We start from the raw sequence: 17,640 nt of genomic DNA on the forward strand, positions 1-17,640 counted from the left end.
GGCAGTAGGAGCTGCAGAGGTGAGAACTCCCTCCCTCCCCTGCAGGGAGGAGTTCAGAGTGAAGCACGCAAGGCCTGCAATAACAGGTTAAAAAAGGCAACTCGCCATCCCACTTGTAAGAACCATTGTGTGCTTTCCAGCCCCGTTTCACCTTCTACTTTCGTCCACTCTGGTGCATTTTTAACGTTTGTCTCCAGCAATAAGCATCACTAATTTTCCTTTGTCTATTATTAATATTGTCTATTGAAGAAGACAAGCTTGAATCAGGAAGATGCCACATACTGGATAGCCAGGCGACTTTATAAGCCCCGCCGTGTCAATAGTAGTAGTTATAGAAGATCTATATCCATCTGCACGGCTGTGCTCAGGCAAACTCTACACAGCCCTGCAGTGTGAGATGCTGCTGACATAACCGAAGCTACCAGGAGATGAGGACAACATATTAATAGGAAAGCCTGAGAGAAGGAGGGAAGGAAAATTAGCAGAGCAAGGCGACAAGGGAGCACATGAAACTAGGCCTCACAAATGTGTGAGATAGAGAGTTAAGCCTTGCAAAGCTCCTCGGATATTCAGAGCTGAAAGCTCCTGGGCAGTGCAGTAACAGAGATGCTTCCCACTAAAAACCTTGGCAGCGGTGCCACCCTCTGGCTTGGAGAGGTAATACACTTTTCATAATGGAAAAGCAGCTAGGGAACATGATCTGAAATCAAACCTCCCTTTCCAGCCCCCTACCCATCTACCCCAAATCACAGCACATGGGATTTCAAGGGTTCTCATAGAAACTAGGCTACAAAACTGTTTCAGTTATCCAGCAGAACCAGACCAATCACAACCCCAGTCTGAAGCAATCTAATCTGAATCACACTGACTTGCTGACAAGCATTATGGCACACCCAGCCAGAGACAAAAATGAAAGCTAGCCTCTTGCCTCAGTTATCTTGGAAAACCACCACCAGTTAGAGGGGAAATGAGGGATTTATCTTCCCTGCCTCTTCCTTTACTAAACTCCTCTAGCTCCGCTCAGGCAATTGCACCCCTGCTGCACGTGGGTTATTACTATTACATATGCACTCTCCCGAAAGGGCAAGCTGAGGCAAGCCTGCCATTTGGTGGCATTACATCACAAGAAACCAGGTTCATTTGGGACAAATGATTGTGAGATCCAAGCTCTCCTCTGACAAATCGCTTTGAATCAAACATCCTGGCATGCAGCAGCTCTGGCTCTACTCCGGCTGTGGGGAAAAATCCACCTTCATGCTCTTTTGAGTGCTGATCACACAGTCACCTTATCCTGAAATGTGACTCTCCACCACTTACAGCATTAAACCATCTGTGCTAAACCCCAACTCCATAACTCAACGTGGCTCACCGCCAGCGGAACAGCAAATACTGCCAAGATATTAATGCCAAATTAGCTGAAGATTGTTCTGTACAGAGCAAACCTGCTAGTAACACACACCCAGAGTGCAAAAGCAGATGCCAGCTGTTCCTCAACAAAGGTGGACAATTTCATGCATCACATTAGAAAGGGTCAGAAGACATTTTCCTATTTTTTAAGGGTCACTTTCACAATTTACAACACTTGCCATTACCTACATCCAGTAGCCATTTAATCATGAAAAATGCTAAGTCATTCAACCCCCAGCAGGTCTGCTATCCACTCCCCTGCCTGTTGTGCTTGATGCACCTAGCCAAGCAAGTTTCTCATGCTGAGCTTGTAGAACCCAACCCCTCCCCTGCGCAGGCAGGCCTAGTGTTTGTTCTCTGCTCAGTGCAAGTACCAAACCTGAGGAACAGAAAGCTGTGAAGCATCAGGGGAGGCAGCGTTACAGTGCTCGAGCGCTATGCTCGCGCGTGACTAAGCCTGGAAAACGGGGTGCATGCTCTAACAACTCATGTGGTCACTTGCATCAGAGCAATGCTACTGGTCTCCGTGTAGCATCGAATTAGCTGGTGCCACAAAGCTAATGATTCAGCACAGCTGGCCGGCTCTGCACGGGATAAACCCGGAACACCGAGTCAGACGCAAGGTGCACTGGGACAACCTGCATGCACTATGCCTGGCTCAAACTAATCCCACTAGCCCCTCATTTCTAGGAGCACCGAATTCACCCCCAGGATTCTTAATAAAAGAAGAGACCTGAGCCCACAATGCAAACAGTGAAACAAAGAGTAGAGGACTCCAAGTGTGCAGCTATACTGGTCCTCAACAAAGGTGAGAAAGTAAATTAAAGGGTTAATCTCTTCCCCACAGCCTTGAGCTACACCCCGGCCATTCCTAGCAGCTCAACAATTCATTTGTAAAATTCCTTACCAAAAATCTCCACTTTCCATGAAAATAGAGTGGATCTGTCTTTATCGCTTTTCACTTCCATTCACTTCCACAGCAGACCCAGCACCCTGCCCTCCTGGGGAGGAAACCAAGGAGCAGGCTGTACTTCCCAAAGCCATGAAGCAGCTCAGCACACAGCAAGGCAAAACTGCAGACAGTCTTGCACAATGGAGGGAGGAGAAAACAACTAGACCAGACTGGATGCTGTGAGGTAGAGCCCTGCATGGGACAATTTTTTAATCCTGCTCCCGCTAGAATGCTGGTGGGTCCTGCAGGACCCTAGTCCCTCTGCAAAGCTCTACACTAGTCCCACGCAGGGCTCTCCTGTGAGGAATGTCAGAACCTGTAGTGGGGGCAGGGGGAAATAAGAACTTTACTTCTCAAAAAGGATGAGAAAAGCATTAACCTTACGCCCTACATGCAAATCCAAGCTTTAACCCACATAGGTACAAGAGAATTGTGTTTTCCCATGGCTCTATCGACATTGCTGGTGTTACAGCAATGTCAGTGTCAGTCTGGCAATCAGATCACACATTTCTGGGATGGTTTTTATTGAACACACTGAAACAAAGGAAGAATTTTGCATAAGGCCCAGGAGGAGCGAAGAGTAATGGGTTGTTATAAGTTGTTCTTCCCCAGCATGGATGGAAACTACTTCCTTTGAGCTCCCTTTCACCAGACCTCCCTCCTCCCCTACAGTCAGTAACGTGATCCATAAAGCAACTGGGACAAGTCCAGTGGGAGAATTTGTGGCACAAAAGGCTGCAGCCTCTTTCAAAACAGGTTTGTTTTGTTTATTTATTTTAAAGTCCACTGATCATCACAAAAACATGGGAAATGCAACTAATGAGAAAAAAGTCCAACCAAGATCTAAGAACCCAGAGCTACAGGTAGATGTGACACTGTGCTGCATGGCGCAGGTGCGCATACAGGACGAAACGACACATGCGCGCAGCAGGTAGACGCGTGAAGAGAGGTGGGTTCCATTATATTAATCGCTGGACGATGACAGCATTGAGCAGGTTGGCTTCCTTCAGGGTTTGGTCCTCGTCAGAGAGCTCTTTATTCGGGAAGGTGGTCATGAGGACAAAGCTGGTAGCAGCCATCGCTGGCCGGGCATCTACTATGAAGAGCCGGATGTCACGGATGCTGTCCAAAGGGATCAAACACACAATGGTGACCCTGTTATTTCATTTACTGCACAAATGTGTGGAAAACAGAGTAACCTAAACCCCTGCAATGTCATGGCACCAACACTGCCAGCAAACAGCAGAGGCCACATTAAGCAGATTTCACATTTCAGCTACTTTTAAAGGTGACTTTTCATTTTCTGTTGCACATCCATACAGACACACAAGTCCCCTGAAATAACACATGAAACTGCTTTCTACCTATCAGCTGTGGTCACAACTAAATAGTCTTTGTAACTTCCTGCCTTAAACACGTGCAGTGGTTGCTGGCTGTACTAGTACGTTTTTAATATCTGCAGATCACCATGGTGTCTTGGCACGTTAGTGAATCAAGAGATTCCTGGATGTACAGTTTGTAAAATGCTTTGGTATCCCTTCTGGACGAAAGGTGCTATGTCATTTATAAAGTGCTGGATGGGCAGGAGAGCAGCAGATCCCAGATTATCGGAACTCTTAGGGGGCATGATACCATTGCGGATAACAAGGGGGCCTGGAAAAGAGCTTTGTCTTCCAGTCTCCCCTGCTTGAGCAGAGATGTGGTTCAATTCTCCTATGAGAACTGGAGGAAAGTATGGGTGACCAGTTGTGTTCTCCAAGACTGGCTGGCTGAGCAGGACTTCAGCACAGAAGTCACCTGCTTAAATCCTACTGAGCAATGGACTCCAGCGAATTAATTTTGCTCCTCCCGCTGAACCTGTTTTAAAGGGGAATCTCCTCTCTCAAGCTATCTGCAGTGAAGAGAGAGTGGCTAAGCAAACAAGTTTGTATTCAGAGTCAGAAGAAGTCAATTGTGACAAGCTCCTTAATTATCTGAAGATGTGCAAAGCCCTTGGGATAATTTAGCTGGCACGACAAACAGTTACACTGATAATAGTGAAGTGTTCAAATGAGAGCTCACCAGCTCAAGTAGGAAAACAAATCCTATCCTGTCAATAGTCAAGCATCGCCAAACCCCACAGTAATTCTGCTCCTATTCACCTATACAGAAGGCTCCCCAGAGCTCCCTTTAGCGGGCTAGCCAGGATTTTAACATCTGCTCCAGCTGTGTACAGTTCGCAGTGTCACTCAGGCCTTCCCAGTTAGTAACCTGCGTTTCCAGCTGCCCTTGTACCTGTGGCTGTGGTTAAATTTCTGGACCAGTCGCCCACCATCAGCGAGCCGGATTTGGATGTTGGTGGTGGGCTCTGACTCATCAATGATGATAGAAGAACTGGCTTTGGCTTCATTCTCTGCTTGCTGTGCTGGAGAGCTGGTGCCCATCACCTGGGGGGCAGTGCTAACAGGAGGAAAACAGAGGACAGATTTTATAAACCACTTCTTTCTGGGCCCAGGAATCAGGATTCCCACAGAAGAGGCACAGATGCAAACACATTAGCACTGAGACCAGGAACTCAGGAACCGATCAGTGACACATCCGGGCCCTCAGACACTTATCTAATCTCCAAACCAACCTTTCAGAGCCAACAGATTATACTACTTCCCGTCTTCCAATCCAACCCCAACTCAACCTCACCTAGACATTCCCATGCTCCCAGATATCTAATCATGGTTTCTACTACCTTCCCATCTCCTTGCTTCAGACTGATCTCTTCACCATAACTGAGGGTGCCCATCACACACAATATTTAGCATTTACAAACATTAAATGATTAATCTCCACCATGTTATCTTCTTTTTACACATGGGGAAACAAAGGTTAAGTGATTTGACCTAGGCCACAGAATCAGGATCAGAGTCAGGAATCAAACTCATGTTTGTGGCTCAGAGACTTGTGCTCTGATCTCTGCATCACACTTTATATCTGCCATCAATGCCATTTTGCAATTGCTTCACAGGAGTTTGCAATAGGGAACTAAGAGCAAGGAGTTAAAGCCAGTCCTTCATATTTGTTAAAAACACCTATGACATTAAATGCTATTAATCTTGCTTATAAAATGCCACCTATTCCTTCATCTTAACAACCAGCCAAATCAACTGCTATTTTGTTAAAGAAAGAAACTGTGAGAGCTCAGATGGGCTATGGCAACTGATACCAAATCAGAATTGCAGTCTTCTCACCTGCCCAGTTTCTGCCCCTCTCCAGTGAAAGCCCTGAAGGCACCTTTGGATTTCACAAAATCCTCGTCACGGTGGTCCTCCATATCCAAGTTCACTTGTCCACCGCGTGCTAACCTGCGGAGCTCAGCTGGGACTTCCCTGGAAGCAAGAAGAATGTGCATTGTAATAAAATCCATACATTAAGTGCTGAAAACTACCTTCTGTGGTTTCCTGATACACAGGCTGGCTCCTCTTCTGGAGCAGCTCCAAAATGGTGCCCACTCCAGCCAATGGCTACAATAGAGACATGCACGCAGAAGAGATTACAGAACATGCACCCAGATAATGCTTGTTTCCTATTTACGCTGCCCAGGGAACTGTCATCACAAATGCCAGTCCCATCATAGGCTCTTAGAAACTTCCTGCCTGTCCCCAGGAATCAAAGCATCCTTTCGTCATCATCTCATCAGCTAAGCAGGATTTGAGGAGGACTCACCTTCCCAGGGCCTAACACACATGAAAGGTTTCTGGCACTAGCCTTCGTTTGGGATAACCTGCCTTTCGTAATCCTCAGGAGTCTGCACCCCACATATGGAAGAGACTGTTCCCTCACTTCAAATCCTCAAAGTCACATCCCTTCATGGGATGGGGCTGCTTCCACAGCTAAATACCTGATATAAAGGCAACTGCAGTATTTTACCCACCCCATTGCTACCACATTAAGAAATTTATGAGAATGCTTCAGATGAAATGAGCTATTTGTATGAAGCTCTGATTCCCAGCATGCTGGATTTCCTACATTCCTATATTTTAGCATAAAACCTCTTCCTTCTCAGGCACACCGCATCAGAGGTTCCCCCAACCCTCATGCTGCATACCCTCTGCGGATAGACTCCAGAAACTGGGCATTGGATGGGTCTTGGTAGCTCCTCAGCTCCCCGTTGTCCAGGCTGAATCCACTCTTCCACAGCTTCAGTACAATATGTACCTGCGACCACCCCAAACAGAAAAGTTAGCTCCTTGCCCGTGTCTTAACAAAACACAGCAATGACTGGCCGTGAAAAGCCTGAACATCTGTGTGATTTCAAATAGAGGACTGTGCTCCAGTGGGGACTCTTCTAAGCCAACACAGACAAAAGAAAGAAAAAAAAATCTGCCGGCTGCTCGGTAGTATCACTCCACAACAAAGCCACCATCACAGATCACCCTCTTTTTGGCAGGTTTGGTTAAAAAGCCAAGGAGTGCATGAGCCACAGAGACTGACCCACACGCCCACCCCAGAGGCGGCCCTGCCAAGCTCACAATGGAACACACTGGTCAGGCAGAGGAGAGAAGCCTACGCTGCTACTGCTGCTCTTCCTCCTGTGGGGATACAGGGAATTTCATTCTCTAGTGCCTTCTGTACACCACCTTTCAGGTGCATTAAATTCACAGCTAGAGATGTTGAGAAAAGGTCCTTGAGCCTATGTGGAGCTTCCAGGTTTTTAATTAACAAGTCAGCAGAACACTGCCTACAGAACACTTGATTATTCATTATTTCTACACCTGGAGCAAAGAGCACTCTCCAGTCTAAGAATTTACCAAAGCCAGGCTTACAACACCTCAGCCTTCTATGTCCATTTCCTTCTCTAGGCTCATCAAGAGGGAAAACAGACACTGTAGATAAATAAAATAATCCACCAAGGAAGATTTTTGCAAAGTTGAAAGGGGAGAGCTACTCACGTCCTGCCCAGAATGCTGCCTCCTCTCTCCTGACACATAGGCCGACTCCTCCTCCGGAGCAGCTCCAAGGCGGTACCCTCCCCCTGCAAATGGCTACGAGAGAGAGGCATGCAGAAGAGATTACAGACTGATACGCACCCAGACAACGCTTGCTTCCCCTTCACGAACATCACCATGTGAAAACATGGACTTCACTGTACCAGCAATATGGTTATAAGCTACATAACACATCTCAAAGCTGCAGTGGCCAACTTGTTCGCCAGTTAATCATCTGACACTGTGAATTAGCTTTTCTTGCCATTATGGCACACATCCTAGATCAACTCTAATGGAGGGGCTTGGATACAGCTGTACTCACAAGATAATCCCAGCACTCACCAATATAGAACAGCTGTCACTGAGCTGGTGGAGGGAGAACAACTCCATTAAAAACAGATTTAAATAAGGAAAGGAAGGAAGACCCCAGCATTCCTCACTTTTGCTCTGCTGCTCTCGCCGGGGCTCTTAGCCGGCCGATCAACAGCCACCGCTCCGTGCTCCTTAGCTCCTTTGAACAGATCCTCCACCAGCTCATTGGGGCTTTTCTTCCTTGGAGGGCCAACGATCTGCTGCCCACTTCTCTCCGAGCCCCCAGCATAAAACCTGAACAGAACACACATTTATCATCTAGGGACTTGGGGTTAGTTACTTGGACAAATGATTTTCCAGGACATGGACCTGAGAAGCCCCAAGAGGTTACAGGATAAGACTGAGTTTCAGGTCCAGGATGTGGCTGCCCACACAGTTTTTGTTCTTGCACAGTTTGTTATATTATTATTAGTAGTATATTATTTATTATTATTATAATTATATTATTTATTATTATTATATATTATAAAGCTCTCACATTTAACAAATGGGTGGAGGGGGAAAATCTAGTCTAATGGGACTGGTTATCTGCTATCCTGGTTTCTATTGACAGATACACAACCAACTTAAGTCACTGAACTGATCTGTGCCTTAATTTACCCATCAGTAAGAGTGTTTATATACTTGGCCACCTCACAGGGATTCTGTATGGCTTCATTCAATTTGCTTTGCATGTCACCCATAAACTACTTATAGAATCAGAGAAACGTAGGTCTGGAAGAGCCCTCGTGAGATCATCCAGTCCAGCACCCTGCACTGAGGCACAATCAACTAAACTGAGACCACCCCTGACAGGGTGTTTGTCTAACTCGCTCTTAAAGTCCTGCAATGACAGAGATTCACAACCTCCCTTGGAAGCTATTCCATAATCTAACTACATTTATAGTTAGGAAGTTTATCCTAATATATAACCTAAATCTCCCTTGCTGCAGATTAAGTGGATTATTTCTTGTCCTACCTTCAGTAGGCATGGAGAGGAACTCATCAGTGTCCTCTTTATAACAGCCCTTAACATATTGGAAAACTTACCCAGTCCTCTCTTACCCTTCTTTTCTCAAGACTAAACATGCTCATTTTTTAAAACTTTCTAAATCTGTCATCATTTTTGTTATGCTTCCTTGGATTCTCTCCAATTTGTCCACATCTTTCCTATAGTGAAGTGCCCAGAACTGGACACAGTACCAGCTAAAGGCCTCACCAATGCCGAGTATAGGGGGACAATTACCTCCTGTGTCTTTTAAACATTCCTATTAATACACCCCAGAATATTAACTTTTTTAGCAACTGCATCACATTGTTGACTTGTATTCAATTTGTGATCCACTATAACCCCCAGATTCCTTTCAGCAGTACTACTTCCCAGCCAGTTATCACCCATTTTGTAATTGTACATTTGATTTTCTCTTACTAAGTGCAGTATTTTGCATTTGTCTTAATTAAATGTCATCTTGCTGATCCCAGACCAACTCTCCAATTTATCAAGGTCATTTTGAATTCTAATCATGTCCTCCGAAGTGCTAGCAACCCCTCCCCCAGCTTGGTGTCAGCTGCAAATTTTATAAGCGTATTCTCCATTTCATTATCCAAGTCATTAATGAAAATGCTGACTAATATCAGACCCAGGCCTGACCCTACAGACCTCACCAGATATGACCTCCAAGTCTGGCAGTGAACCACAGATAACTACTCTTAACTAATTGTGCACCCATTTTATAATAATTTCATCTAGACCACATTTCCTAGTTTGCTTACCAGGATGTTATACGGGTTTCAGAGCCCGGGCGCCAGCCCAAGCCAGAACATACACACTGCTATTTTCAGCCCTACAGCCCAAGGCCTGTGAGATCGAGCCAGCTGACCTGGGCTCTGAGACTTGTTGCAGCGAGCGTTTCTTTGCAGTGTAGACATACCCTTACTATTCTTCCTATCTTTCCCTCGCATCAGGATGGTTTCCTATTGAGCCTCTAATACTGTCTCTTTGAGAAACAGTCCTCTTTGCTGAACTCCTTTTGGGACCTTATCTACCAGTTCTGAGTTTGTTACTCTGCTTTTTTAAGTCCATTGCTACTCTCTCTCCTTCCATTCCTTAAAATCATGAAATCTCACATTTCATGATCACTTTCACCCAAATTTCCTTGATTTTTCAATCAGTTCCTCCTTACTAACCAGAATCAAATCTAAAATGGCTGTCCCACTGATTACTTCCACCATTTTCTGAAACAAAGCCCCGTCCTCTAACACATTCCAAGAACTTATTGGAAAAATAATACAGCAAAACCCAAAATATCCGACAGATGTCTGGGTAGTTACAGTCCCCCATTAATACTTGTGTTTTGCATATTTCTGTTATTTGTTCTGGAAACGCCTCAACCACCTCTTCCTCCTGATTTGTTAGTCTATAGGAGACCATGACATCACCCATTTTCCCCCCTCCTTTTATCTTCATCCAGAGACTTTCAACTGGTCTGACTCTCATCTCCTTCTGGAACTCAGAACAAGAACACATAGTGAGGTACAATGCAACACCTCCTCCCTGGCCTATCCTTCCTGAGCAAGCCATAACCCCACTATACCACCAAGTCTCTGTGATGCCAATTAAGTCATAATTTAGCTTATGGACTAATACTTCCAGTTCTTCTGGTTTACTCCCCCTATTCCTGGCATTTGTGAATACAGACATCTAAGATGGTTGAGCAACTTCCCCCATTGCTACCCCTCTTGTTGCTCCTATGACCCTACCGTAATTTTCCATTCCTGCTCCACCCCACTCAACATTTAGTCCTCTGTTAACATCGCTTTGTTTTATACCTGCCCGTGGGCTTGTCTCACTTGCTCCTTTTGAATCTAATCTAAAGCTCTGCTCCTAGCTGTCATTATAGCTGTCACTGCAGGAAATTTCTCACTAATATTTCCTAAATGATGCTCAAAAGAAGGGAAAAACGCAGATGAAAAGGAGAACTGCAACCGCATTCCCATATAGCAGCGTCTCAAACAAAGATACAGGAGTGCTGGGGCTCACTGCTCTAGCAAAAGTGCAAACATTCATTGCGCAAGCCCTGAAATTAACTTCTGTTAACAATGGAGAGAAGGACATGCATTCAGAACTGTACTGATCACCACTGAATTGAACATCTCAACTCACAAACCAGTACAGAACATTTCTACAAGCAGTGCTAAGCCTGGCCTTGCAGAAACCATTTTCATTGACTAGCCTTTCAGAATGAGACTCAGTGAGCACAAAAACGTGAGACTCATCAGCAGTGGTTAAAATACTGATTTAAATAAGGTTCTGTACAATTCCATGCTCCCCCACAAGACAAAAGACCATATGGTTTACGTATTTAACCGGAGACTGACCGTTGTCCCTCTTCCTCTTCATCATCGTCTTCTTGAGCATGAACAAGGTCTCTGAATGATGTCACTCGGTGGTCACTGTAAAACGATAACCAAATGAGCGCACACATTCCCAAAAGAGATAGATCTATATCACTCATGTAACGTGAACTATACAAGCAGGAAAGTGGCTGTTATGTTGTGCTCCTGTCCTTTACTATGTGTCTGGGTTAAGCAGCATTTATTTCCACTGAACTTCAGTTCTTGCACTAATTAAACATCCTCTGTATACTGATCAAATGGCAGCTCAGAGGGGACAGGTACTATTGCTGTCCTCATTAACCATTCAGCAAAGCCCACCTGCTCTTTCCCTCTTGGGGACTGTTATCAAAATAAGGGAGAATATCCTAATATCCTACTCCTAGCTCCCTCCCCCACCGCAACTAAAACCAACGACATACACTCTTAGAATAGTCTAAACATATCGCTAGAAATAAATAGGTTTGTGCCTTTTGTGTCTATGATATGTAGAGAAAGATCTGAAAGGTTTCTGTACAAGAGAAAAAAAGGAATCTGGACTGAAGAAAGCTGGAGTAGAAGAATTTCTGCACTTATACAGTGGATTAATCTGGGTCCCTTCCAATCCTAGGAATCAGATTCTTCACTCCACTGGACCATCGAGTCACATTGGTGTAAAACTGGTGTAAGAGTGGTGAATCAGTCTCCAAGTATCTGAGCCTTTCCCCATCACATCTACAAATACCAGATGGGTGTACGCACAATGCTTGAAAAGGGGTCACGAACACAACCAATATAATCTTCAGTAATTTCCCTGCAGATGTACTAGATTTAGGAACCTTTATTTATCCACAGAATAGTTATGGCATAATCCCCAAAAATGGAAGGTATCCTATGCTGCCTTGTTCTAAGGAGCCTCTGTTAAAGGTGAATGGAGTTCACGTTACACGTCTATTGATCCTCTGTGTTTCTGTTGAGCTACCTGCTAGGGTGCTAACTGAAATAGCAATTTTTTGTGATGTGGACACTTATCCACTAGAATCTGGATTTAGACCATCAAATTCATCTCACACAGACAACTAACCAATCAGATGATAATCTCAGATCCCTCATCTGTAAAATGGGGATAATATTTTCCTATTTCACAGGGATAGGATGAGGCCAAATTCACTGAAGCTTGTAAAGTGCCTTGGCATCCTCAGATAGGCAATGTAAAGAATTGCAGACTATGCTAGAGAATTATGGTATTGTGCAGATCTCATCTGTATTACAGAAAATGTTTACATCAATCTACTGAGTTCTCTTCTGGCCCCAACGCAAACTAAAACAGAATAATCTATTCTTCTTGAGCAATGAGGTAAAATCATTCTACACAGTTCTTTGGATAAAATGTGCAATCCCATCCAAGCTAGGAGAATATAACATTGCTGGGGTTTTCACAAAGGCTAATGAAACTTACGAAATAAAGCTGAACAGAATTCATGGATGTCTTCACTGATAACTGTTACACAGCAAGGTGATGAGCACAGTATAAGTACTTTGATAGGTGGCTTCCACTCCCACATGTATAACTGCTTAATGAAGAGGCCCGTATAATTTGGAAAGTGTCTCCTCACCTGGGTGCAGTGCCTCTGGACACAGAGCTGGCAGTTGGCTGAGGAAGCGTCACAATGTCTTCATCACCCCCATCCTCATAGAAACTAGCTAGAGCAATCTGAAAGGACAGAATTACAGTAGGTTTTAAAAGAATAAGCCCAATCACCTTATACATCATTGCAGTTAGAAAGATGTCAGAACTATATCTATTAAAAAGGTTAATATACTGTATTTACTTAGAACTTTTGTCACACTCAATCGCTTAAACCATATCCACTCTAAGGAATTTTACAAACCAGTTTCCACCTTCAGGAGTCTTAGCAGAAACAAGGCTCATCTAGCAGCTTCCAGTTTTTTACTGCCATGGCAGGGGTTGCCTACACTCAGAAATGGCTCTTTTGGAATAACTCCTTGTGGGGATACTTATTCCAGAAGAAGGGTGCTTATTTCTGATTTAGTTTAATCTACTTCTAAAGCAGATTTAGCCAAATCTGAAAAAGGCGGCCTTATTCGAGAATAAGAGTATCTCCATGGGGATTTATACACAAATAATTATTATAGAATAGCTATTTCAGTAAATTTCCAAGCATACACAAACCCTTAATTAAATGAGCTAATGTAGACATGGCCAGAGGGTAAGTTTTCAGGGAAAAAGGCAATTGGTCAAACTGGTGATCACACATTCACTTACAATTTTCGGGTCCTGTTCACACCATGGCTAAATCTGTACTAGCAATAACAGGTTTTCACCACTTCTGACCAGGTGGATACCATTCACAGATCCTTCCACTCTACCTAACTGGCTAAATGCAGGAGTCTGTATCATACACAACCTTGATTAAGCATATTGCATAGACTTGGAATAGTTAGTTTCAGGCAGCTGAAATTAGGATAATCAGAGAAATTTTCAGTGCTCTTAATATATATGAGAGAACCAGTGCCTGTCTGGGTTAATCACACGTCTATGGAATCTTATACCTCAAGCTAAGAAAACTCAGTGATAAACATTATTTACTTGAATAGCAGATTGCCTCAATCAGTTACATCAATATTTGCAGGTTTCAGAATTACAAAAGGGAAGTGATTTGTCACTCAGTTCTTTCACTTGATGATTTAATCTGCCTCTAAAGAGTTTCAGTTATTATTAAAATATAACAGGTACGGGGGTGGGGGGTTGGCACATTACTGCAGAATATTGGGAGTCAAGAGTCTTGGCTCCATCACTGTGTGAACGTGGTCAGACAAGTCACTTCATTACTGTGCCTTGGTTTCCCTAGCTGGATAATACTTATGCCAATGGCTCTGTGAGGCCTAACTAATGCCAGAAGGTGCTGGGAGGTTTTTGGATGAACCCTCTGTGCTAGAGAAAAGCGGAGGGAGGGCAGAGACTTGGTCTCTGTCATGCAACAGAAGCCTGCAGGGATTTACAGGAGGCCTGGGAACTAGCTAAGTGAGACAGGGCGCCCAGCTCCAGGAAGCGCCTGAGTTCCCTCCCCCGAGCCTGCGGCAGACACGGTCTCCGTGACGGGCTGCCCGGAGGAGCCGGTGGCCAGTTCACGCGGTGCAGCGCGGCGCCTGGGAGGACAGGCCTGGGGGGCCCTTTGCTCACGCGGGCACCGGCTCGCGCCCAACGAGCCCCCCCGGCAGGAAGAGCGGCCGGAGCCCGGGGAGGGGGGGGCAAGGGGAGCGGGGCCGGGCAGCGGAGGAGTCTGGGCCGCGGCGAGGGGGGGGGGGGCCCGAGCCGGAGGGGGAGGGGAGGCCAGGCCGGGGGGGCGGGTCCCCTCCCTGCCGGGTTCCCCGGCGGCCCGCCCGCCCGCTGCCCGGCGCTACCTGCAGGTCCCAGCCCGCCGACTCCAGGAAGAAGCGGGCTCGCTCCTCCTCGGTCCCGGTCACGGCCACGAACTCCCTCAGCGCCTCCTGCCGATCCGCCATCTTCCCGGTGCAGCGGCCAATCCCCCCCGGCCCGCGCCGGAGGCCGCGCCTGGCGGGCCGGGCGTGCAGCGCTCAAAGCCCTCCGTGCGGAAACGCGCGCCGCCCACAGCGCCACCTGCCGGCGCCCAGCGCCTCCTGCAGCTCCTTGAGCGGGAGGCTTCCGGCCGGGCGCAGAGGCGGACACGCTGCCCTCTGCTGGGGGGAGGTGGAAACGCAGGGGCCCCTAGAGTCACCGGTTCCCACGTGGGTCCTGTCCCACGGCCCATCCTGGGTGCTCAGTCCCCTCCTGCATCTGACCCCCAATCACACCCCCAGGAGCTGGGTCAAGGGAGGGAGAGACACGGACGGTCCCCAGGACCAGTCGGCGCGGGGGCTTAGGGTGCTTCTGGGGTGCGTCAGGACCCCGGCTCCGCCAAGCTCGGGATGAGGGCTCAGTTCCCAGCCCCGTCACAGCCTCCACGCACAAACCACTTACCAAGAGCTTTAAAAGCAGCCATTGGTTTTGGGCGCCCAACTTGGGCCCAGTTTTCAGAAACACTGAGCATCCCTCCCGCACTGGGAGTCACCATGTGAATGATGCCCTCTCTGGAGTGTGCCCCAAACCAGAGCCAATCCCAAATCAGGGGCTGCTTTTGAACTTTTTGGCCCCGATCTCTCTGAGCTTGAATTCTCTGCATACAATGGGCATAATAACCTCAGCCTACCTCCCAGGGTGCCAAAAGGAGACAGGCCCAGGCCCTCAAAGGTAGAGAACCCAGGCACAGCCTACAATCAGTCGTTTGTGTGCGGCTCCCATAGTACTGTGGCAGGGTCATCAAAGTCCCTAGGCAAATTAGACAGACGTGAAGGTGGTCAGTAAAACGGTTCCCACCGTGGGGGAAACACTCCCACAAACACAACCCAGACTTGCACACTCTCCCGGCAGCATACGACCAGCAGGGTCCCAGGAGATAGGCTGTAAGAGCAGGTCACACTGCAGTTCTGCTCTGCAATACCTCCCATGACAATGGGATCAGTGGGAGCGCAAGTGAAGGACTCTGCACATCTGGGGGTGAATTCAGGCATCTTCAGAGCAGCTTATCTTAATACAGAAGTAAATGCAAAAAAGTCCTGCCTTCTCAAGATCCAGAGGCAGGAGGCTTCAGACCAAGGCTCAAAGCAGCAGAAAAGGCACAATAAATCACTATAGATGGTCTGTGTTCCCTGTTCCCGTGTCCCAGAGCACAGCCCAATATGGCCACCTCTAGGATCTGATGCTGCGGCTGCTTATTAGCAGCCAGACCAGTGAGTTGTTTCATTTTCACCTTATTTGAGTTTTTATTTCTCACCAGATTCTTTTCCTCATCCCCATTCTACCCACATCAGGCTATGACACTGTATCAGGGCCGCCCAGACGGGGGGGCAAGAGGGGCAATTTACCCCAGGCCCCGGGCTCCGTAGGGGCCCCCACGAGAGTTTTTCGGGGCCCCTGGAGCGGGGTCCTTCACTTGCTCCGGGGGGCCCAGAAAACTCTTGCGGGGCCAGGCCCCAGAGCTTCTTCTGCTCCCGGTCTTTGCCGGCGGGGGGGTCCTTCTGCTCTGGGGGGGAAGGACCCCCCGCCAGCGAATTACCGCTAAAGCGGGACTTGCCGCTGAAGTGCAACCCAGTCTTCGGCGGTAATTCGGCGGTAGGGGGCCCTTCTGTTCCGGGATCTGCCGCCGAAGTGCCCCGAAGACCCCCGGCAGGGGTCCCCCACCACCGAATTACCGCCAAAGAATGGGCTGCACTTCGGTGGCGGGTCCCGCTTTGGCAGTAATTAGCCGGTGGAGGGCCCCTGCCATGGGTCTTCGGGGCACTTCGGCTGTGGGTCCCGGAATGGAAGGGCCCTCCGCCGCCGAACAGGGCCGGCTCTAGAATTTTGCCACACGGGGGGGCGCCCTGCCGCTTGCTGATCCCACGGCTCCAGTGGATCTCCCGCAGGCATGCCTGCGGATGCTCCACCGGAGCCACGGGACCAGCGGACCCTCCGCTGGCACGCCTGCGGGAGGTCCACTGGAGCCACGTGCCACCGATGGCCTCAGGCCCCCGGAATCCTCTGGGCGGCCCTGCACTGTATCAGTTACCCGAGGTGTCTGCGGTGAATTATTAGTGCTCCGATAAGAGGAGTCTCCAGTATGGAAGGGACCTGTGGTAGAGATTACACAGCCCCCCATCCCCAACTCTCTCCATACACAGAGCACCAAACCTTTGGCAGATGCTCTCTGTGGCCAGGAGGACTGTGCTGCAGCCACAGCTGACCTGGCCCTACAGGCAAGCAGGATGAGACCCATGAGCAGAGGGGACTCTTCTGCACATGGATCAAGGGGGTTTCATCCCCCAACCCCATATTTTCTACCTACTCTTCTTCCATCCTGGCCCCTCTTGTGGATGGACACCAGTTTGCTGCAAACAGAGCCAAACCCTGAGTCCATGAGCAGAGATTGGTCACTGATCCTAGCTTTGGGTCTCTCAGGTGCAGGCCCCATGTCTGTGCCCCTTCTGAGGCAGTGGGACCCCAGAGTCTGCCCACCTCAGACCCCAGACCCAGTGCTCCAGCCCTCGCAAGCTCCCAGTGCTTAAACACCCTCCCCTAGAGTCCACAGGGCTGTGGGAGCTCTGGCGTCTAACTAAACCCTTCAGCCGGGCAGGAAAGCATCTAGCACAGGCTTAGCAAAGGAGATTCTCACCCATGGCCGTGCAGGGGTCATTTGGGGTGTGTGTGTGTTTGTTTTGAGCACCAGGAATGAGGAGGGCTGGCCGCCCATAACCCCCACGGGACTTGTCAAAGCAGCAGTACTGCTAAACCCCAACATTCAAAACATCAGACCCCAAAAATCAGAGACAGCCCCCAAAATTATGAGATTTTTTAAAAAAGGATGAATGGTTTTTGAGCTATCTTCTGATTTTTTATACCCCCCACCCCATGTGTGCGTGTCACGTAGTGTTGCCAGTTTATAGCGAGGGATACAATTTTGGCCACTGCATCCCGACAACAGTTCATTCCATGTGCCAGCCCCCACATCAGCTCTGCACCCCCAACCCCACCTCCATTAA

At 47.8% G+C, this 17,640-nt stretch overlaps 1 protein-coding gene across 1 annotated transcript; it reads right to left on the reverse strand.

Annotated features, from left to right (window-relative positions):
- Positions 1–1,558: 1,558 nt before the first annotated feature.
- On the reverse strand, positions 1,559–14,600 carry NSFL1C (NSFL1 cofactor). Its single transcript, XM_030533218.1, has 9 exons — positions 14,467–14,600; positions 12,657–12,754; positions 11,047–11,121; positions 7,758–7,923; positions 7,282–7,374; positions 6,438–6,547; positions 5,581–5,718; positions 4,634–4,798; positions 1,559–3,481 (listed from the first exon to the last, which is right to left on the reverse strand). The coding sequence occupies exons 1-9, from the start codon at positions 14,566–14,568 to the stop codon at positions 3,319–3,321; spliced, it is 1,110 nt and encodes a 369-aa protein (XP_030389078.1). The 5' UTR covers positions 14,569–14,600; the 3' UTR covers positions 1,559–3,318.
- Positions 14,601–17,640: the final 3,040 nt, after the last annotated feature.

This window comes from Gopherus evgoodei, chromosome 14 (assembly GCF_007399415.2).
Source record: "Gopherus evgoodei ecotype Sinaloan lineage chromosome 14, rGopEvg1_v1.p, whole genome shotgun sequence".
Taxonomy (NCBI): domain Eukaryota; kingdom Metazoa; phylum Chordata; order Testudines; family Testudinidae; genus Gopherus; species Gopherus evgoodei.